The 22,965-nt window shown below is 46.0% G+C and overlaps 1 protein-coding gene across 1 annotated transcript; it reads left to right on the top strand.

The window, feature by feature from the left end:
- The first annotated feature begins 12,245 nt into the window (after window positions 1–12,245).
- SRSF3 (serine and arginine rich splicing factor 3) lies at window positions 12,246–18,262 on the top strand. The gene is made up of 6 exons (XM_058039861.1): window positions 12,246–12,355; window positions 13,103–13,310; window positions 14,130–14,264; window positions 16,475–16,513; window positions 17,141–17,227; window positions 17,460–18,262. The coding sequence occupies exons 2-6, from the start codon at window positions 13,105–13,107 to the stop codon at window positions 17,485–17,487; spliced, it is 495 nt and encodes a 164-aa protein (XP_057895844.1). The 5' UTR covers window positions 12,246–12,355; window positions 13,103–13,104; the 3' UTR covers window positions 17,488–18,262.
- The last annotated feature ends 4,703 nt before the right edge of the window (window positions 18,263–22,965 follow it).

Below are 22,965 nucleotides of genomic sequence, written 5' to 3' on the forward strand. Positions count from 1 at the left end.
CTTCAATATTGGTTTGGCTGGCCTTGGGAACCTAATAGGGAGCTGTGAGGAGTGACAGAACAAATACTCATCACAGATATGTGGAGACATTGGGAAAATGTTGTTGTGGTTCATTTTATTTACATTTCTATCAAAGAAAATTAAAAACCAGGTGCAATTAAGAGGGTGAAAAGGGTTTTTATTATTGACATTTTAATCACTGCGAACTGCACAGTTGAAGTCTATCAGCAACAGAAGAATTTTTCAGTATTTAAAACTGTGTCCCTACACAATGGAAAAGCTGATATATTTGTAATACACATGGCAGAATTAACTTCTGAAAGACTGACTTTACAGTTAAACTGGACCTTGCTTTGCTTACACAGACATGATCTGTTGGTTATCAAAGGTGAACAGCAAAATCCAGTGGTACCTCTCAGGAAATACAGGTGGCCTCATGAATCTGTTTTCTTGCGGTTGTGGGAGCTCTTGGAGAGGATTTCACTTGAGGAAAGAAAAGGAAATGTGGAACAAAAGCTCAAAGAGGAACCCTGAGAGCTCATTCCCATCTCCTCCACCAGCAGAACCAGGTGGGTGTCTGGGGCTTTGGCTGAATGGGGATCACTGCCAACTTCTACCTGAAAAAATTAAGGAAAACCTGAGGGTCTGAGATGCCTAAAACAGTCTGCATGCTGAGGGAGCAGGGAAAATCCTTTGTAACTATAGAAAAGTGATTACTAGAGCAGAGTGTGAAATTACTGCAGGCAGGTGTGAATGGAAGAGAGCCTGTGTTCAGAGTTAAAGTTCTTGGTCAAAACACTGGGCTGTGAATGTGCAGATTAATGACCCAAACTTCCTGCTGGTGTCAGCTCCAGGAGCTCCAGCTGGCTGCGGGATGGGATGGGATGGGATGGGATGGGATGGGATGGGATGGGATGGGATGGGATGGGATGGGATGGGATGGGATGGGATGGGGGGCCCTGGCAGGGGAAGAGAAGGGACCTGTTGGAGTTCTGGATCTCACAGTCATGTTGCTCAGATGGGGGAGGACCCTGACCCTCTGTGGGAGGGTGTCTGTGAACACTGGAGGAGTGAGTGCCCTTAAGGGTTTTCATTTTGCTGTTCCCCTTTGTTCCGGAGCTGTTCCCTCCAGCAGTGCATGCTTAAAGCCAAGGACAGAGGGTGAGCTGACACTGCTGGGAGTAGTCAGAGGGGCTTGAAAAGGTGCTGTGGGTTCCAGTTACCCTCTGGGATCCTCCCACCCAGCTGCTTTAGTGGGAGGAGCCCCTGAGCTTCCGTCTGTTCCAGCAGCTGGCTGGAAGCTGGAATCCTCAGCAGGCTGGCAGCCTCCTCTCCATCGCTGCTGTTGAAATCAGAGGGATCCTGGCTCTCCTGCGAGTCCCAGCTGGCGCTGGGGAGCGGGGTGTCCCTGCTGCTGGCCGTGTGCACGGCACCCAGGGCGTGCTGCAGCCACAGCAGCCGCTTCAGCCCCTGCACCGCCCTCCCTTTGTCGTGCAGGAGCTGGTGCTCGGTCAGCGCCCTCCTGCTGCGGGGAAGGAACGCGGCGTCAGGCACGGGAGATGCTGATTGGCATCCATCCATGCATCCATCCATCCATCCATCCATCCATCCATAATCCATCCATCCATCCATCCATCCATCCATCCATAATCCATCCATCCATCCATCCATCCATCCATCCATCCATCCATAATCCATCCATCCATCCATCATCCATCCATCCATCCATCCATCCATCCATCCATCATCCATCCATCCATCCATCCATCCATCCATCCATCCATCCATCATCCATCCATCATCCATCCATCCATCCATCCATCCATCCATCATCCATCCATCCTTCCATCCATCCATCCATCCATCCATCCATCCATCATCCATCCATCCATCATCCATCCATCATCCATCCATCCATCCATCCATCCATCCATCCATCATCCATCCATCATCCATCCATCCATCCATCCATCCATCCATCCATCCATCCATCCATCATCCATCCATCATCCATCCATCATCCATCCTTCCATCCATCCATCCATCCATCCATCCATCCATCATCCATCCATCCATCCATCCATCCATCATCCATCCATCCATCCATTTATCTATCCATCCATCCATCCATCATCCATCCATCCATCCATCCATCCATCCCAGATGCTTCTCTGTGCTGAGCAAGGAGCGCTGGAGGTGCCTCAGGCTCCAGCAGCCTGACAGGAAGGCTAAAGATTCCTGCAGATGGGAGGCTTGTGGGGATTTGGAAGGAATTTTGAATTAATTTAGAGATGGGATTTTTGAGTTTTTTTCAGATTGTGTGATTTTATTTTTCTATGTTCTACATAGGCAGGAAGGGTGAGTTCAGCTCACATCTTCACTGCATGGCTCAGAAGGTCTCAAGACCTCTAGTTATAAGACTAAGACTTCTTAATCACTTATTAACTAATAAAACAGTGTCAACAAGGATATTTATGTTTTTTACTTAATCTTTAAATATTTCATCTTATGGACTCTGAGCTTTCTTAGCCAATCATGTTTTGACACACAAACCTACAGGACTGTACTCAACTCTAAACTTTTTCCTACTTACTTTAATGTGTCTCCGCTTTAAATTATAAATCCACATTCTTGCTTCTAGCACCTAAGTTTGGAAGTCTTTTCTAAAGTCTCAGATCAAATCTTGTGTTTAATTCTAAGCTTTGGCTTGCAGGCCCAAAGTTCTAGGAGTTCCCTGCATTTCAGATTCCAGCAAAGCTGAAATGCTGTGCTCTTCCCAAAGGTTGCCTTGAATCTCCTCTTTCTTAAGAAAGGTAAACTTGGGAGACTGACAATTTGGTCTTTAGATAATATATTATATTATATTATATTATATTATATTATATTATATTATATTATATTATATTATATTATATTATATTATATTATATTATATTATATTATATTATATTATATTATATTATATTATATTATTTAGATAATAATTTAGATTATTTTCAGAGGTTTCAATAGCAGAATAAGGTTCCTTTCCATCACCTCAGTGTTACAGAACTCTTGGGTTTTGTCTTTCCTTCCAGAGTTGTAACTTGGGAATAATTTACCTGAAATCCCTGATGTCCATGAAATAAAACCAAACTCCTATTTTCTTCAGATAAACCAAAAATTTTTGAGTCAACTGATGACTGAGGAGGGCAGGCTAAATCTCAGATGCAAATATTTCAGCATTCCAGGCTGCTTAGATAAGATCTCACTGCAGCTATAGGGTCCTACTGCAGATTTGGATCTGAATGGGAGCCTAAATATGGAATTTCAGCATGTGCCATCTCCATGGCTTCTGCTGAACATCCTTATGTGATTTGCCACTCTGTGTTTGAAAGTGACAGCTGAAATGTGGTCCATGTTACACAGCTAAAAATGCAATTGGTTTAATTTTATACTGCAGAGAGGGTGAGGTAAAATGGTGCTGTATCAAATACATCGAATTTTTCTTCTGCCGTGCCTGGAGGAACTAAAAGCAGTGCGGAACACAGCCCATGAAATCAATAGTGAGCAGTTTTTTAGTAATATCAATGAAGAAAAAAGGTAATATTGCTTACTTTTCAAGGTCTTGGCCCATTGTAAAACAGGCAAAAATAAGAATTGCCAAAAATGTAACTGTCTGCAGAGATCTCTGGGGCAGGAACATTTTCTCTCTTCTTTAAATCAGCTCCACAGGACCAGAAGCTGGCAGTATGACCAGAAATCTTTTCCTCTGTTCTTGCTTTCACCTGACAAAATTAATTTCAGCCTTTAAGCAGGGGTGAGAGTGGAGCCCTGTGCTGTGGTAAAACACCCCAGGACCTCCCAATCATCCCAGACCTGTGTATTTGTAACATAGACAGGAAAGGATGGACAGGATTCACAGAATATTTCTGCATTTCCTTGCTTTAAATCTCCTTTCCCACTGCTGCCTCTCAAATAACATTTTGTCTTGTGCATTTGCAAGCACAGAAAATTATTTTAGGACTTGGAAGAGAACCTCCTGATCAAAAAACTTCACAGCAATTTGACACAAAGATCAGGATTGCTGAAAATCATGAAACCCAAAAGGTATTTAAGGTGGAGCAGGATTATCAAGTTAAAACATGTTCACAGCCCTGGGGTTTGGGCCTTCAATAACACAACCTTTTCCATGAGCAAGACAAGTGCTGACACCCAAATATCCAGGATTGTGTTAGACTGATGCTGGATTTCTTTTCTGTGAAGAAGTGGATTTCTGGCTTAGGGAAAGGACAACTAGAAGATGTAATTGTGCAATTAAAAATGATTATTTTAATCTATGTTATCATTTCATCCAGCTCTACATCTGGTCATGGCATTGGTACATCCATACCTACCCATCCCTTCAACCTCACCACACCTTTTTTGCCAGGTCTAGCCCTAAAATTTCTGCATTTTTGGTATTGATGACTGAACTCTGCTTTAGGATGGGCTCCAGCCTTTATTCCTGTGTTAATTGTTACATCAAAACCTGGAGGGACAACAAAACAAAAGTTCTAGCATTTAAGTTGTTATGTAAGATTAGTAAAGACAAGTTCCTGAACAATTTTTGTAGGAACAATTCTCTCTAAGCAGAAGACATTTGAGATTATAAAAAACTCAGCATCTCCTCAGAAGACTTAACTTGAATATTGTCAGTGACTGGATAATAAAGCAAATTAAACATTAATAGAACATAAATGCAAATCAGTTCTGTATTTGCTTGTAACAAGTTTGTTCTTAATAAGCCTGCCCTAGTAATTTGTGAGTAATTTTCTTGGGCAATATGTTGAAATCAAACTAGATGTGAAATAACAAGTGGGTATTAGTTCTGCTGAAAAACATGTGTATTAAATGCAGATACATGCACATAAATATCCATAGAGATGTGTGTATTAAATGCTGAGGGATATTTGAAGTTATGCTAATGCAGAACTGCTCAGACACAATAGAGAAATGACATTTTGCCACTGTGATCAACACTAAACTCTACATTAATTAAAATCATCTCTCAGTTACAAAAGGAACATTATCCACTTACTGGAGGTGTTTGGATCCCAGGGAAGTCCTGACCTGCAGAATCTCCTGCCAGCCCCGTGGTGATGCTCCAGTGCAGTGACACTGAGGGCCCTTGAGCACCTTTTATAGCAGCCCAGGGAGCTCAGAACAATGGGAATGGGCTGCACAGCACTCTGTGACTGACACTTTGTGCCAGGGAAACGAGACAGCTCCAGCAGTAATACATCTTGGATTTTAAAATATTCAGCTCTGACTAAAGACAAGATCACAGCTTTGCAGGCAGTTTCTTCTTCCTTTGCAGTCTCTCCTGGTTTGTGAGAACTTTTGATTTTAACACAGCTTGGCTGTGCCCCAAGATGATGGACAGCTGTACCAGAACTGATCAGGAAAAGTGTCTCTGGTGTGGAAACAGATTTTGCTCCTTTCCTGTTCTTATGGCTCGGGTATGGACCCTGAGTTGGGTAAGAGGAATCTAAATTAACAGTACTGGTGATGCTTGCAATGTACAGTCAGCAAAACCCAGTTACAGAATCACAGAATGAACCAGGTTGGAAAAGATCTTTAAGATCATCTAGTCCAACCTATGACCTAACACCTCCTCATCAACTAAACCACAGCACTGAGTCTGGATGTGATTATAAAAATCCACGTCCAGGATTTTTGTAATCTCATCAGGACAGTGTCTCCACCACCTCCCTGGGCTGACAATTCCAGTGCCCAATCACTTTTTCAGTTAAGAATTTTTTTCTGATGTCCAACCTAAACTCCCCCTGGTGCAGCTTATGGCTGTGTCCTCTTGTTCTGTTCATGGTTGTCTGGGAGCAGAGACCAACCCCACCTGAGCACGGGCACCTTTCAGGAGCTGTAGAGAGTGATAAGGTCACCCCTGAATCTCCTTTTCTCCAGGCTGAACAACCCCAGCTCCCTCAGCCATTCTTCACAGGGCTTGTGTTCCAAGCCCTTCACCAGCCTTGCTTCCCTCCTCTGGACATGTTCAAGCAAGTTCAGTTACTCACAGCAAATCTCAGGAGCTGGTAAATAATAAAATTCCAGAATGGTTAGGCTGGAAAGGAGCTTAAAGCTCCCCATCCCATTCCCTGCCATGGCAGGGACACCTTCCACCATCCCAGGGTGCTCCAAACCCATCCAACCTGGCCTTGGACACTTCCAGAGATGGGGCAGCCACAGCTGCTCTGGGCAACCAGAATAATTTTAATGTTCAGTACAAATTTAATTTAAATCTGTTGATTGCACAGTAAAAAAAATCATTTGAAATTTTGGAAAATGGGAGAAACTCACTAAACAATAAAAGTGCAAGTGGTAGTACAGGCAGAAAGCCAAATTCTGATATGTTTTGAAACCCTGCAAGCTGACACCACACAAGGTTTTATATTCACTGTATGACCTCTAGGCAGGTAATTTCAATAGAATTTGGATACTCAGGATGTGGCTTGATCATTAGGCTGGAACCACTTAAGAGGACCAGTTCCTGCTTCTCAAAGTGAAAGTCAGTGAATGTGTTTGTCACCTCTGAGCAATTCCCTGGGAGGATTGCAAAGATCATTTGCTCACTGTTTTCTGATTGCTTTCCCATAGGCACAGGGCTGTGTTCCTGACAAAGCCAGGCTCAGGTGGATGCACACACATTTTTCTGCACAGACAGACCCCTTGCAGGGCTTCACAGCCTCTGTTCTCCAGCTTCCATGGACACCAAATTGCTTTTCATTGTGTTCCTCAAGGCAGCTTGTCTGAGACAGCCAATAAACATTCCTGATTTCATTACCTGAGTCCTGATCATTAAAGACAGTGTTACTCATTAGAGTGTGTCACCAATTAAGGCTGACATTCGTTAGCACTTACACTGTTACACCAAATTATCTGCTGTGGATCCCTTGGTTACATCTTCAAGGATTAATGAGCGTTGGCCAAAGTCCTGTGAGAAACATCTGGGACAATTCATCCATGAACTTTTCAATTCTCCAGCGTACAATTGGTTTTCATTGGATGCAGTTATGGCTTCTCCACCGAAAAACATCAATTGAGTGACCACAAGCAGAGATGGTGACGTGGGCTCAGGACAGGGGCACTTGGAGAGTGAGAACAACCATGGTCATCACTTTGTGACATCTCACACTGCCATGGCTTTGCCCTTCCACCAAGGACTCTGGAGAAGTTGGAATAACCATGATCACCACTCACACTGCCATGGCTTTGCCCTTCCACCAGCCATTTCCTTCCACCAAGGACTCAGGAGAAGTCAGTCTAACCATGGTCATCACTTTGTGACATCTCACGAGGTGGGACTGCGCCGGGGTTACCCTATATCCATGAGAGATACAATATTTCTAAAGAAAACATAAAATGTGTCCATTGCACACAGTAGGAAATGTTCCCAGCTGTAACGGGGTCAGCGCTAATGTCACAGGGGGGAATTGTACCACCAGCACTCTCAGGTGATATTTTTAGATATTTTTAGATAAATTGACCTCTGTGAGAGGCCTGAGCAGTGCAGAGAGGAGCAGGAACCCTTTCTGCTGAAGGGATTTGGGCTGACCAGAGCTTGGTCCTCCCTCAGGGCATCCTCCACAGCATTTTTGGAGCCATCAAAGGTTTCAGCCTTGGCTTCAAAGCCTTCTCTCCCTCCCTCCAGCTTTCCCTGCTCCCTGCCTGGGAGGGCCTTTTGCTGTTCCCTCACCTTGAGCAGGAGTTTTGGAGCAGCAGGGTTGTGCCAATTACAGTTTCCCAGGGAGTGATTCCTTTGTTTTGCTTTCCAGCCCTTTCCCCGGGGAGCCAGGTGGGGGAGGAAGGGAATATGGCCTGCTGCAGGGCATGAAAGAAAAAGGGAAGAGAAAGCCTGGAGGCCCAGCTGAGGGGGAAGAAGGAGCTGGGGGAGGGAACAGAAAGCAAAGCAAATGTGCAAATAGCCTCGTTAGGCTAAGGGGGATCCTCTGGCCTGGGATGTGAAAACTTAATTAAACAAAGACTGTGCTGCATCAAAGGGATCCTCTATCTGTAGGGAGAGGGCTGGGAGATCTGAGGAATTTTTTCCATCTGCTGTTCTCTGTTACTCACCAGTAACAGAGAGTGTGGGCTTCAGAAGTCTTCCTGCTTCCCTGACGAAAACATCAACTCTTTTTTGATTACCATTATTTTTGGGTTGTGTTTTTTTTTTTTTTTTTGTTGTTTTTCCCTTACTGCTCTTAGCCCAACAGACCCGAAATCCTGTGAGTGGAAAGCCGGGCACCGCCCTGCCAGAGGAAACGCTCTGACCACACTCAGGGCAAACAGAGCTGCTGGAGGAGCAGCAGCTGCCAAAGGGCTGTTTGCCCTCCCTGGCCTCCCCCACTCAGAGACAGGAGGAAATGACACCTCCCAGCAAACCACGAAGATTTTGGCACCATCACACCTGCACTCGGTGCTCCAGGGGCATCACCAGCTCTCTGTCCCCAGGAAGGAGCCAGCAGACCCATGGCTTCCATCACCATTTCAAGAGGTTCAGCTCCAGGCTTCCCCTCCTTTCTGGGTGCTTTTAGCTCTTCTGTGTCACCCTCTTGTTGCTGGGGACAGTCCTGTGCCATCTGGAGAGGTGCCAGCAATCTCATTTGGGAAGGGGCAACTGTTTGAAATTGTGGCCCCTGTGCACTGTGCACTGCGTCATTCCAGAGAAAACTCCCATCTTCCAGGGAATTAAAATTAGAGTTGAGCAGCAGTGACTCAGGCTCACTGTTTTCATTTTCCATTTTCTGTTTCCAAGCCAGATCTACAGAAGCTCCTGGGACTCACAGCTCTGTGTGAACACAGTAACAAGGGTGAATGTTTTGTCCTCCAAAACTACCCTGAAGCCAAGCCTGGGGCTGGTTCTCTTTTCTGCCCAAAATTGTCTCCAGATGGAATATTTTATGTGTGCAAAACAAATTCAGGTGAAGCTGAGACAAAGCTTCAGGTCCCTTTTGCAGCTTCTGCAACACCCACTGGGCTCTCTGAGCTTATCCCAGGTTCTACAGCATTGCAGAACTCTCCTGAAGACCTCACCTGAGTAAAAACAAAACAAAACAAAAAGGAGGGATGTGTCCTGGTGCCATGAGCCCTGTCTCCATGAAAAGGAACTCTCTGGGATCTGCCCCTGCAAGAGAATGTCACTGTGGTGCCAATAGCTTAGACATGAGACCCCAACAGTGGCAGAAGCCTCACACCTGGAAAGATGAGGATGAAGGATGAGCAATTAAATGTCATCCACATAAAGAAATGTCACACTAATTAATCCCCAAGTGCTGAGTCTTGGGGACATGCTGTGCTTGGTGCTGTGCCTTACTTTAGGTCTATGATATCTAAATTACAGTCTGTTGTTTCACTCTCTCTTTACATGAAGTCTGAGGTAGAGATAAAAACTTTCACTGTGTAAAAATATATGTTTTAAAAGTGAGGAAATAAGGGACTTGTACCCTTTAAACAGAAGAGTGTGTGGGAATTAGCTCATGCACTGAAATATATCTAAAGATCAGGCTTGTGTAAGTCTCTGTTTCTTCAGAAAAAAGCTTTCACCAGGGCTGGCTGATGGGCAGGATGTGAAAATGGGGTGAATCCACAGGAACCTCATGACAGCAGGCTCAGATGTGCCCTTGTGCAGTTTCTGACTGAAGATGCATCCCCTCCACCAGTTCCTGTTGTGTTTGAGCACTGCCATTTCCCACAAAAGGCCTTTCTGTGGGCAGAACTGTGCCAGTAAATAACTGGTTTTGCTGGTGTCTGGTTTTGCTTGAGGAGCAGCTCTCAGAGATCCTCCTGCAGATAGAAGTGTTCTCCAGTAAATATTATCTGCCTTCTGAGGAATCCAGAGCTCCAGGAGCATTTGGACAATGCTCTCAGTCACATGGTGGGATTTTGGGGTGTCCTGTGAAGGGCCAGGAGTAGATTTTTGATGGTTCTTGTGGGTGCCTTCCAGCTCAGAATATTCTGTGGTTCAGTGATCCTTTAAATTTGTCTCACACAGCTGAGGTTTCTTCGAAATCATAACATCTAGAACGTGTTCATTTTCCCCTGAGACTGAAATCTCAGAAACCACAACAACAGCTTGACTAGAACACCTCACTGCAGACCAGTGTGGTCTTGGATCCTGCTCTGGGCGTTTATAAAACATTTAACCAATGATATTGGACACAGGTGGTAAAAGCAGTGAGTGCAATGCAGCAAGATTTTCCAAACACAGAAGGATTTTCCAAATAGAGAAGGATTTCCCAAATACAGCAGGATTTTCCAAACACAGCAGGATTTTCCAAGCACAGCAGGATTTTCCAAGCACTCACAAACATGGAAGAAGGAGGGAAGTGATGTAGCACAAAGCTCCCACACATGTGACATGCACAGGGCTAGTTTGGGGACCAGTTTTGGGTCACAATCAAAGCACTGGCTTTGCAATGACACAAGAATGATGTGGCTTTGGAATGACACAAGGATTGCGGGCACATCCAGCCCCAGCTCTGGGAATTTTGCTGAGCACTCTGAGCTCTGCCGTGTGCCCTGTGATGGGCCATGTTCAGGTTCAGTTTCTGAATAACACCAAAAACAAACTGAAAACGGATTGTGTTTGGATGATGTGATTTTTGTGGGCTGTGATTTATAAAATGTGGTGACAGGCTTAACCCCAGGGAAGAAGTGCTTGAATAGAGCAGGTAACATGTCCTAGGTGAGTGCTGAGTGCACTGTTTGCTTTGCAGCAGGTGAGTTGATTTCTGAATAAATCCTTTGTTCCATGTCTGTCACCCAGAATTATCTTCATACATCATCTGTAACTTTGGTATGAAATTAAAAGTTCTGTTAGGATTACAAGGTTGTCTGAGTTGCTCTCTAATATTTGTTCTGTTTCTTTTTAAAATATCAATTATTTTAAATATCAATTGAAATGCACATTATGTGATGTGAGGGGGTCTAGGAATGCTGCAAACCCCCTTGGAGGAGGGAGGTGAGTGCTGGAAATCACCTTCTCAAAGAAATCACAAAGTGAAATGGCAGAACAGCTCCAACCTTCAAATTATTTCCTTTGTTTGTGTTGCCTCAGGAAATTAGCCATCAGCTAATTTAGATTACAATGGATTAGATTTCCTTAATTAAAGGCAGGTAACTGTATATACAATAAAGATACTTTGGAGCATTCATAACCTCAAAATCATTGTTGTGTTTCTGTCCCTTGGCCAGTTTTGACCCTTTGAGGATTTTACTGAGAAATAGCTCTTAAAAATAATGGAGGATTCCACAAAAGATTTTTTGAAAATTCCAATTAATTATATCAGCTGGTTGTTTTTAATTCCAGTTGGGTTTCTGGAATTTTGGTAGACAAGGACATCCCATCCTCTGCACAGTTCCTGTTTGGAAAGCAGAGTCAACAAGCATTAATTTGTACTCAAAATGCCTTTTTGTGTATTACATGATTAAAAGTATTATTAATTATACCTGTACCAGATAAATTTGTCTTCTCTGGCCCATGGCAAAGAGTTGAAATCTGGATTAAACCCAGCCTGGCTGTGAGGGGAGGTTTTTGGGAGGTTATTGCAGCAACAACCCTGGGTGGATTTCTATTACCTGATAACAGAAATCAGGAAGTTTGTGATCAAAGACAACCCCTTTGGAACAAGTTTATTGTTTAATTAGAGGTTAAAACCCATGTTGTATGTACAAATGTTGTGAATGAATGACTTTGGCAAAGCATATCAACAGCACTGCATATCTGTAACTGAAATTCCTGTGTTCAAATCCTCTCGTTTTCTCTAGTACAAAGAAAAAAAAAAATCAGTTCCGTCCTTTGTGCCTCAGTAAGCAAAGCCCAGACGTAAAATTTACCAAAAACTCCGACTTAAAGCAATTTGCTCAACACATTTATTTAAAGCTCAGGGAAAGAAATGGGTCTGAGAGAATTGAAGCGCTCAGAGGTGTAAACTCTACCTGGAGGGACTTCATCCGTCCAGAGACACAAGGAAATAAAACTTTATTTTTATGTTAGCCGGAAAACCGGCAGTTATAGCGCTGTTACCGCTCCTGATTCCAGGGCCGGGCGGGGCCCCCTCAGCGCTCCCGCCATTGCCGCCAAGAGCCCGCCCGCGCGCGCGCGCGCCGTGACGCCACCTGTCAATCAGCTCAACGGCGCCCTCTGATTCGCTGTCGCCTGGCATCACGTGGGAGAGGACTGGCCTTATATAAACGCGGGCGGGGTCGTTGCTAGCCGCCATTTTGTCCAGTGAGGAAAAGCGGAGCTGGGGTCTCGCTGAGGGTCGAGTCGGCTGAGTTTAGCGCGGGCTCCCTTCGCGCGCCCTCCCTCTAAGCACCGGTGAGGATCTTCACCCCGGAGGGCGGGGGGGAGGCGGCAGCCGCGGTCTTGGTGCCCGGCAGGGCGGATGGAAGCGGCGGCGGCGCCAAACAAAGAGCAGCCGCCATTTTGTAACGCCGGGCCTGGGGCGGCGGCTACCGCGGCCCTGAGCGGAACCGGGCGGGGAGGTGGCGGGTTGCCGGGAGGAGCCCGTTCTCGGCCTGTTCCCCGCGGGGTGTGAGGCCAGGCGGGGTGGGAAGTGCCGCGGGGGCGGTGTGGCCGCGGTCCGTCCGCCAGCAGCAGCGCTGGTCCCTCACGGCGTGCCGAGGAGCAGCTCCGGAGCGAGTCCTCGGGCATTGCCCGCAGGCCTCGGCGGGAGATGGCGCTGCCCACTCCCGTTCGTGAGCGGATCGCCCTGATCCTAATCCCGATCCGGGAACAATGGAGCCTCCCCCGCGCAGTGCCCTCTGCAGACCCCCCCGCGCTAAGCAGGAAGAGGCGCAGGGACCTCCCCCTGCAAATCTAAACTGTAAAAGTAAACGAAATTCCTCGAAATACTGTATTTTAGTCTCAGTATGGCATAGGAGCTGTTTTGTTGGGTTTTAAGTTTTCTCTCACCCCACTCGCCCCTTCCAAACAATGTCTCCATCACAATGCATTGCTGCTGAAGTTTCAGGGGGAAGTAGCCAATAGAGCGACTTCCCTTGGAAGTGAACAAGCACATGAGAAGTGTTAAATATATGTGAACTTCTTTTTTTCTTGCCCTAGCAATGCATCGTGACTCTTGTCCGCTGGACTGCAAGGTCTATGTGGGTAACCTTGGAAACAATGGCAACAAAACAGAATTAGAGCGAGCTTTTGGCTACTATGGACCACTGCGCAGTGTATGGGTGGCGAGAAATCCTCCTGGGTTTGCCTTTGTGGAGTTTGAAGATCCCCGAGATGCAGCTGATGCAGTCAGAGAGCTAGATGGAAGGTAAAGTGTGCTTGGCTTGGCTGGTCAAAATATGGGACATTGTAGGAGTGATGCAGTTTTAAATTGTGGAACTTAAACTGCAAGACTGAAGTCTTGATGCATTTCTTATGTACTGTTTTGTATGGTACTGTAAGGATGTTCTTATGGTGCAGCAGTAGAATCCCAGAATGGTTTGGGCTGGAAGGAACCTCCAAGCTCATCCAGTCCCACCCTCCCCGTGGGCAGGAATGCCTTCCACCATCACAGGCTGCTCCAAGCCCTGTCCAGCCTGGCCTTGGGCACTTCCAGGGATCCAGGGACACCCTGTGCCAGGGCCTCCCCACCCTCATAGGGAAGAATTCCTTCCCACTATCCCATCTATCCCTGCTCTCATTCATGAGTAGCATTGTAATATTTAATTTTGCATTTCACAGTTGATCTCCCAAGTTAGGAATTATTTGCATCTCTTTGTGCGTGTTAAATTGCAGATGGTGTTACTACAAAGAGGTAAAACTGATTGTGGAGACTCTCCTTTGCTCTTTCCCTGCCTGCTTTACTGGCACAGCAGTTTTGAGAAGCAGCCAATCCTTTTGTCTGCCAAAGAATCCCAGAGTGGTTTGGGCTGGAAGCCCATCCAGTTCCACCCTCTGCTGTGGGCAGGGACACTGGAGAGCCTGGGCTGCTCCAAGCCTGGCCTTGGACACTTGCAGGGAAGGGAAGTGCTGGAGCTGACTCTGAGCACTGTGCTTTGATGACAGAACATTTTGCATTGTTTCTCCACCTTGTGGATTGTGTGTGCTTTATTCCTGGCAGTGCTGACCAGTTGCCCTCTCTCCCCAGAACGCTGTGTGGCTGTCGTGTCCGCGTGGAGCTCTCCAACGGGGAGAAGCGCAGTCGGAACCGTGGCCCCCCTCCGTCGTGGGGCCGGCGCCCTCGGGATGACTATCGCAGGAGGAGTCCCCCTCCTCGGCGCAGGTACCTGGGCACAGCACACTCCTAGAGCCCTTGGCACAGTTACCACCTAGCATCCTAGGAGCAGGCTTGTTAAAGGCATGTTGATGGATGGCATTCATCTATCTGATCATGATTCGGAAGTGACAGATGCTAAAAAAAAAAAAAAACAAACTGACCCCCCAACAAAATCGAGGTGAACTTGAGTTGTGTTGAATGTTGTTGGCTTTTGTCCATAGGTGACTGTGCAGTTGGTAGTCAGTGCCCTCTGTCCTGGGCTTATCCTCCTTCCTCTTAAAACCTGCTCATCTTCTAGTCACACTTTGCCTTTCTTCCCCATACTTCAACTTAGGCTGTTCCTTTCCTTTACTCCATATTGGCGAAACATGACATACAGCAGTATAGCATTTCCATACCAATGGGTTTTTCCACTTTGTTTGCAGAACTTAAATACTTCCCAAGGAGGCAGCTGTTTAATAATAGATTGAGTAACAGTTGCTCTAAACATCTGGAATCTTGACACTTTAGTGTAAGCTTGGAAATAAAGCATCCTGTGACGATCCTGTCACTTGAGGTTTGCAAACCCAGCTCTAGCATATAGCAGGATTTTTGGGAACTGGCACGTTCTTGGACCCAGACTAGTTTGTCTGGCAGTTTAAGTGTGCACCGTGGTTTTTACAGGACTGAATTTACCTGTGGCAGGTGAGTGAAGTCCTCCCAAGCCAGGGTTTCAAGATTACCCTTTTGCTGTTGAAAAAAAAAGACAAAAAAATAACACATTAGGAGTATTTGTTAGCTAATAGATGGTTGTACTGATGGCTTGTTTTTCATTTTTTTTATGCTTTTTTGGTCCATCTATTAATAAAAATGAACCCGTTACAGAGTCACCATCATGTCTCTTCTCACCACCCTCTGAGTCTGCATTAGCCAGCCAACTAGCCCTTTCAGCGTCATGTGACCAGCGCGCCCCATGCAGCTTGGCTGGTGTCGTTTCACATGACCCAGGCATGGCCAGTCGTCAGGTTGCACCGCCCTTTGGTTCCCGAGCATGCTGTTTTCTCTCAGCCTTCTCTCCAACCTTAACCAAATCGGCAGCAGCCACCTCGACCGCCCACACATTCCCGGCCAATCAGCTCAGCTGTTTATTTACCAAATGTCTTCACAACAACTACAGCAGCAGCCTTCGGCTAACAAAAAAGCAGGAAAAATCCACAACACCCCCTTCGCCAACCAACTAAATACAACGCAACATCTGGCAAAACCTTTTCAGCAAATTCTTCTTGGCAGTCAGTCCGGCAGCCTCACCTCACCATTTCTAGCTTGTTGAAACCAAAGACTTGTAAGTTTTTCCTGCTTATACAGTTTACTGCTGGTTAAAATAAGGAGTAAGCGGCTTATAAGTAATTACTTTTCTCAATCAAAGGCTGGCTGTGCATAATAATTGAGTGGTAACGTACATATGTTGCTTGAGAAAACTTTTAAGGGTGATATGGAAGCTCTTACATTGTGATTAATGTAAAAACCAGGATATTTGCATGTGAGATGCCAAACGAAATTTTTAATAAGGCTCTAACAAATGTAGCTTTTCCTTGCCAGAAAAATCCTATCACCTTTAAATGGTTTTACTAACAGTTTTCAAAACTTAAAACAATTACTTTTTGGGATGAACTGGGCCGAGCTAAGGTTATATTTTTTAATTTTTTATTTTTTTATAAGAAAATAGTCTAAACACACTCTATGGCATTAAAAAATGACAATCACAAATATGCAGTTCTAATGTAGCACTTAATGGCATTATCAATATTGACACTGAGCGCATTTTCACTTTTTTTTTTCCACTTGATATCTCTTTATGTCTTGTTATGGACCTTTTTGGCTTGCATGGGTTCCAAAACATTTGCTCTGTGCTATTTTTTTTTTTTTTTTGGAACCACCTGTGGGACTTTGGTGTGGTGTTCTGGGCAGTGTATTTAGTTGAAATGGAAAGTGTTGCATTGGACAACTCTGCTCTGACGCGTTCTTAGTTAAGTGAATTCGTGGTTGGAAACGTGCTGTTCACACTGAGCTTGGTTTTACTGCCTAATCTTTCCATGCCTTTTACTGGATGATGGATGCCAGTTATTCTTGGCACGTTCCCTGGGCCCAACAGTGAGTTTGACAAGTTGGGAAATGCCTCAGCCCATTAAAGCTCAAAGAATGGATCAAGTGCCTCACATTTGCTTTTCTGGTTCTAGATCACCGCGAAGGAGAAGCTTCTCCCGGAGCCGCAGCAGGTACGGATCCCTCCCCTACCCCACGGACTCCTCCAGCCTGGGGGGTTGGAAAAGAACAGCCCAAAACAGCTCCACGTGTGGGCTGTGCACAGTCAGTAGTTTGGTAAAAGAGAAACAGATTTGCTTCTGTCATATTGCTTGCCTCGAATTACTGAGCTGTTTGAGATTCCAGGGATAGCAGTGGAAGGATACTGAGAACAGAAGTAATTTCCTTTCTGCAGCTGCCTGGCATCTTCTGTCAGTTTTCCCCAAAGTTTAAGTGTTAATGTGCTATTCTCTCACAGATACTGTGAGCATAGGAAAGGAAAAGACAATTAAGAGGTGAGAAGGTGGGAAAAGACAATTAAGATTGAGTCCAGGCATAAATCAGAATGTGATGTGAGTGGGGAAAAAAAAAACAACTCCACATACAAAAGAAATTTTACAAAGTAAAGTGCCTGTTTACAGCCCATTATAAGCTGTTGGCTCAGGCTGATTATTCTTCCCTCTGGAAAAGGTTAATAGCAGCATGGGTAACAGGTTTTCCCTAGTTGAACAGTTAAAAACTTTCCCTCCTGAGGGGAAGCTCCTCAGGGAGCCTCCTTGCCTGATGAAGCTCTGCTCTGATGGTGTTGTGATCTGTGCCAGGTCCCTCTCCAGAGACAGAAGAAGAGAGAGATCACTCTCACGGGAGAGGAACCACAAGCCCTCTCGCTCCTTCTCCAGGTCTCGCAGGTAAGGAGAGCCTTCAATGTTTGTGGTTCTGAGTAAATGTGACAATAACTTTGTGCCTTGGTGGAGAATCACCTGTAATGTCAGGAGATTCTTCACTTTAACACAATACTCAGTTTTATTAAAGATATTTTTAAAATGCTTAAATATCACCTGGTGATTGTGGCTGGGGGGCTTAAAGGAAAAATCTCTTCCTGACACCTGATGCTAACCTCACCTGTCTGTTGTTCTTCAGTCGCTCCAGGTCAAATGAGAGGAAATAGAACTGTGGGAAGGAGCTGTGTACAGGAAGTCATGAGATCCGAGGCCAGGAGTATGTACAGAACATTTTGTTTTGAGACTTCATAAAGCTTGGTGCATTTTTAAAATGTTTTAGCTGTTGAACTTGCTTTGTTCCTTGTATCTTGTAACAGGTGGCAAATGTAAAGATGTGAATCTGTATATGGTTCTGAGCAGATCCTATGATTTGTAATATTAATGGTTTTCCAATGTACCATTAGACATGGGTGTGTGTGTGTGTGTGTGTGTGAAATGGCAGATGGTCTGTGTTGTGTAGCTGGGAGAGCTGGGCTGGGGGTGGCAGGGGCTCAGCTCAAGGAGGGGTGCAGGGATGGAGTGTTCCTTGTGGGATCAGGCCAGGAGCAGAGCAGGACACGGGTGCTCCATAGCCCATGTCTGGCAAAGAGAGTATTGAGGCAGGGGGAGGGGTAAGGGTTGGGGGCTGCAGCTTCATCCAGCTCCAGTTCTGACTGAGCTGCTTTAAATTCCATGAAATAAAACTTTGTAGCTATAGTGTCAGTTAATTTTGTACTTGGTGTGAGTAGAGTCCCTTAATTAGTTGATTTTTGATTAACCATGTATTCCAGAAGCTCTGAATAGACCAAATCCACAGCAGAACTGACACCTGGAGTGAATGTGTTATGTCTAATGGTACATTGTAAACATTAGTTATTAAACATTTCTTTACTGTACAAGAATTTTCATGTCACTTGTAAAATGTCTTTTGTGAGATCCTTGGGATTAAAGTTTTGGTTACAACTCGTTGTTCAGTATTTAACTCTTCCCTGACTGTGACAGTCCCCCCACCTGGCTGTAACACAGCTGTGAAGTGTCCAGCACAGCTGTACCTGCTCACCTGTCCGTGGTGAGGTGCAGTCTCACTCCACCATGGCATCTAATCCTGTTTTACAGCTCCAGCTGGGGTGCTCAGTAGCCAGTGCCACCTGAATCCTTGCCTGACAGGGAGCCCTGTAGTGATTCCTTGGAAAACCAAGCTGGAGATGCAAAAGTTCACCTTGAGCTTTGTATGCCAGCTGTGGGCTGGGAACAGCAGTTCAGATATTCATCCCATCTCAGTCTGGAAACCAAAACTTACCCTGAAGATTCCCTTCCTGTAGAAATGTGGCATGGCTGGAGAGCAGCTGGAGCTGCCACAGTGCCCAAGGGCTCCCTTGCACCTGAATCCCAGATTGCTCCATTGCTTCAGTTGTGTGGTTTAGATAAATCCCTCATGACAAACACTGGTGGTGTGTGACTGTGTTCACAGGGGTTTTAGGATGAGGGAAGAGATGAGGATCTGACTCCCATGTTTCAGCAGGCTTGATTTATTATTTTCTGATATATATTTCATTCAAACTGTACTAAAATAATAAAAGAAAATATTTCATCACAAGGCTAGCTAAGAATAGAAAAAGAAGGAATGATAACAGGCTTGTGGCTGGGACAGAGTCTGACCCAGCTGACTGTGATTGTCCATTAATTAGAAACACCCACATGAGACCAATCCCAGATGCACCTGTTGCATTCCACAGCAGCAGATAACCATTGTTTACATTTTGTTTCTGAGGCCTCTCAGCTTCTCAGGAGGAAAAATCCTAAGGAAAGGATTTTTCATAAAAGATGTCTGTGACAGAGGTAGAGTTTCCTTTGCTTGGTTGTTTCCAGGCAGCGACAGGGAGACAGTGAAGCATAAGGGAAGGATGTGCTGGTGCTGCTGAGCTGTGTCTGGATTGATTTATTTTTTTTGTGACTTAGTCTTTGTTGGGCTGGGTCTTGAAGGTCTTTTCCAACCCCTCTGAGGTTCTGTTGATGAATTAAAGACTGCAAGTTGCTGTGTGTCCCACTTGTCCCAGAAACGCAGGGTGGCCGCAGGTGCTGCAAGAGGCACTTAGACCCCTGGAGCGGGATTCAGCGGTGAGCTGGGAATGCCCAGGCCCGAGCCGGCTTTTGCGGAGGGTGAGAAGAGCGGGTGGAGCTGGCTCGGGCCGTGCCAGTGCAGTGCCGCCGGTGCCCGGCAGAGGTCAGCGTGGCTCCGGCCCGGGGCTGTTCGCTCTCGGGATGCCCCAGCCCAGCTCCGGGCCCGGGGGCTGCCCGCGGCCCTGCTCTGTTCCGTTCCCTTTCCCTCCGTGCCTCTGGCAGCGTCAGATGTGCAGAAGGGTCACAGCTTGTGGTGCCTCTGCCGGCACAGACATTCTTCCTGTGGTTACCTGGGGGAACAAGGAGCCTTCAGTTCAGCTGCTGCAGGGGGAGAAATCTGAAGTGCCAGAGACAGTGGGAAGCAGGTTGTGGTTTTCATACGCAACACTCTTGAGGAAGTGTTTCAGTTTCAGCTTTCTGACTATTTTACTCCCCAGCTGAATGAAGAAGTTGCTCCTTAGATCAGAAGTGTGCTGGTTTTATGTAATTGGGTGGAGGTTTGAAGGGGAACACAACAAACAGCTTCTCGAGAAAGATGGGAAATTTATAAATATAAATAAACACTGAGTGGACAGCCCTTCCCACAGGGTGTAGGTAATGAGCTATTTTTGATGTACCAGCACATTTGTGGATTTCAGGCATCTCCTTCCTGTCTGAGGGAGTGACCAGCCTGGGAGTGTTATGTTTAAAAAGTTTGCTCTCAAATTAAATGTACAAGGAAGTGTTGGTGTTCTGAGGCTGGGGACATCCCTTGCCTTTCCCCGAAGATTCTGACACCAGGAAGAATCACCAAGCAGTCTGTCCCTGCCAGGGTAGGACAGAGGGACACTATCCAAGGCTCCTTGGCAGAACCTCAGCCACAGCCCTGCTCTGGAGACCCCTGGAGTGATGGAGCAATTGCTGCTGCCTGACACCTCCAAATTGTTTCAGGGCCTGGTTTCACGGTGCTGACAGTCATGATTTACACAGTATTTCTAATTTGGGGAGAGGTTGAACTGCCCCTGCTTCAGGCAGAAGCATCCTGGGGTTAATGCTCAGAGATCCTCAGCAGTGCCTGAGCACATCCCAATTATTTTATACACTCTCCCTGGGGAGAGCATTGTGTGCAAATGGGTTTGCAAAGAAGAGGATCTTGTTTTTTTTCTTTTTATGTACATGCTGCTCTTTGTTTATGACCAAAGACCATGTTAAGAATGTGCCTTGCACTTTAGGACATCCTTAACCTCTCCACTTTCTTTCTTTTGTTGGGATTTGTTCCACTGGCCTTCAGACAGGGCTATGCCTGGGTGTGAGGAGTTGGGATCATCCCAAGCACTGACAGTGCTGCTGGTTAGGCTGCTCCATGTGCAGGCTGACATATGTTCATATACATAATGCTAGTTAGGACAAAAACTGGAGAAAAGGAGGGCTGACAGATAATGTTAGAAAAACAAGGAAAAAAAATCCCTTGAAAAATAGATTAGTTTTTGTCTGTTCCACTAAAATTCATCAGGTTTTAGGATACCTTATCCTGACCCTGTTCAAAAAGCTGAAGGGAGCCAGTATGGAGCATTCCTACTGTTGATTTCAAAGCTGAGCCTTGGGAAGAATTGCCAAATCCCTGTCCAGAGGTGCAGCCTGGCAGTTTCTCCTCTATTAAATTGGTTTGCTTCCCCTGTGAGAGCAGAACAGAGCTGCAGAAGTCCAGAACAAACATTGCTCTATGAAAAAAGAGCTTTTTTCCTCTTGGACAAACAGGTGTGCTGTGTTATCCCCCTCATCCTCCAAAGCCAGTCTGGTTCTGGAGCTTTGCTCTTCTGTCCTCCAGCCACAGCTGGAACTGCAATGTGTTACTGATGGATTTCATCCTCTGCCTTTGCCTTTCCTTCTTTTTGAAACCAGAGACACCACCCAGTGCCCATGGATCTTCTGCAGCAGCCTGGCACAAGTTAAACCTTGTAGTTCTGACCCTCTCCTGCTTTGGTGGGGTCTGGCAGCAGAACCCAGTGCTGGAAGGATTTTTTGACCTATAGATGTTTTCAGGGTTTTGTGTTTATTAATAAAATCATAGAAAAGCTCTCTAACATTGAGTCCCACCATCCCCCCCCCCCCAGCAGTCCCTGAACACTTCTGCAGCTTTTTACTGCTCTTATCACCATTTTTCAGTTTCCAGTTTTACTTTCATTTGCCATGATGTCATCCCCATGGGCTGCCTCCATGTCTCTGGATAGACAGATCCTCACAGTGGCTGAATGTTGGACAAACATATTTGTGCTGGATTTAATCCCTGTCTCTGTATCCCTGTCCTAGAAATACAGTCCCAAAACCTGAGCTGCAGTTCCCCCACCGATCAAGCTACTCTGTTGCTGTTGTAGTGCAGAGTGAAAACAAGTTAAAAACAAGAGAAAAAAACTGGAGCATCAGCCCCTTTTGCAAACAAAAGGCTGAAGGGCAGGAGTGCAATTCCAGTCTCTGGTTTGACCTTAGCTCCTGCACAGGGCCATGGCACTGTGCTGTACCTGCCCTAAAGAGGCAGCTCCCACTGCCCTGCTGCTGGAATGCCTCAGCTTCACCCCTCAGCCTGACAGAAACTGGCAGAATAAAGCAAATTTTTGCTTGGTCATGTTTGCAATTAGTCAGGAGCTTGCCAGAGCTGAAGCCTTGTCCCAGGCTCTGACATGAGAAGTGTTCTGGTTTCCTCCAAGCCCATCACTGCCTGGGGTTGCTCTTTTGTTTCTGCAGTTTCACTGGGGCACGGCCACGAGTTCCTCTGTTAATGCCTTTCAAACAAACACGGCTGGGGACTAAAATAAACACGGGATCCAGACAAATATAAAATAGACATGCAAGAGGAACACTATGTTCATTCCCAAGTGATTCATGTGGCTATTATTTAATAATTTAGTGGCTGACATAACTTGGAGTTGAACAAATCTTCACATTGATTCGGGTGGTGTTTCTGCTCGCTCCTCTAAGTCATTTTAGTCAGATTTTCTGTGGGAGTGACCACAGCTGGAAAAGGGAAGCACATGTCCCTCCCATCTGGATCCTGTCACCATGGCCAGCAGTGCCACTCCACAACCTCCCTGGCCGTGAGGAGAATCCTCCTGCTGCCTTGACGCTGTTGTTCTTGGCCACTTTGCTGGGTGACACAGAAGTTGTCATGTGCCACTGGCTGGTGCCACCCCCAGAGCAGCCCGAGGTGTGTGACAGGCCCTGGGCAGCCCCAGGCTCCTTGGGGACTGTGCTATCAGGGTGCAGCAGGGGTGTCAGGGTGGGGCACTGTGTCACTCAGGCTGTCACTTGGGAACATCACCCCTGCCAGCTGTCAGACAGCCATTATCTCCTCGTGGGCAGAGGCTGCTCAGAACATGAATATTCAAAAATATTCAGCAGGAAGTCTCGGCGCTGTCCCAGCCCTCCCTGCTGACGGAGGGTTTGCTGTCAGTGTTTGATATAAAGTGTTTGCAGTCAGAATCCCAGAATGGTTTGGGTTGGGAGGGACCTTAAAACTCATTTTGTTCCACTCCCTGGAACACCTTCCATTAGCCCAGGTTGCTCCAAAC

This window comes from Melospiza georgiana, chromosome 23 (assembly GCF_028018845.1).
Source record: "Melospiza georgiana isolate bMelGeo1 chromosome 23, bMelGeo1.pri, whole genome shotgun sequence".
Taxonomy (NCBI): Eukaryota; Metazoa; Chordata; class Aves; order Passeriformes; family Passerellidae; genus Melospiza; species Melospiza georgiana.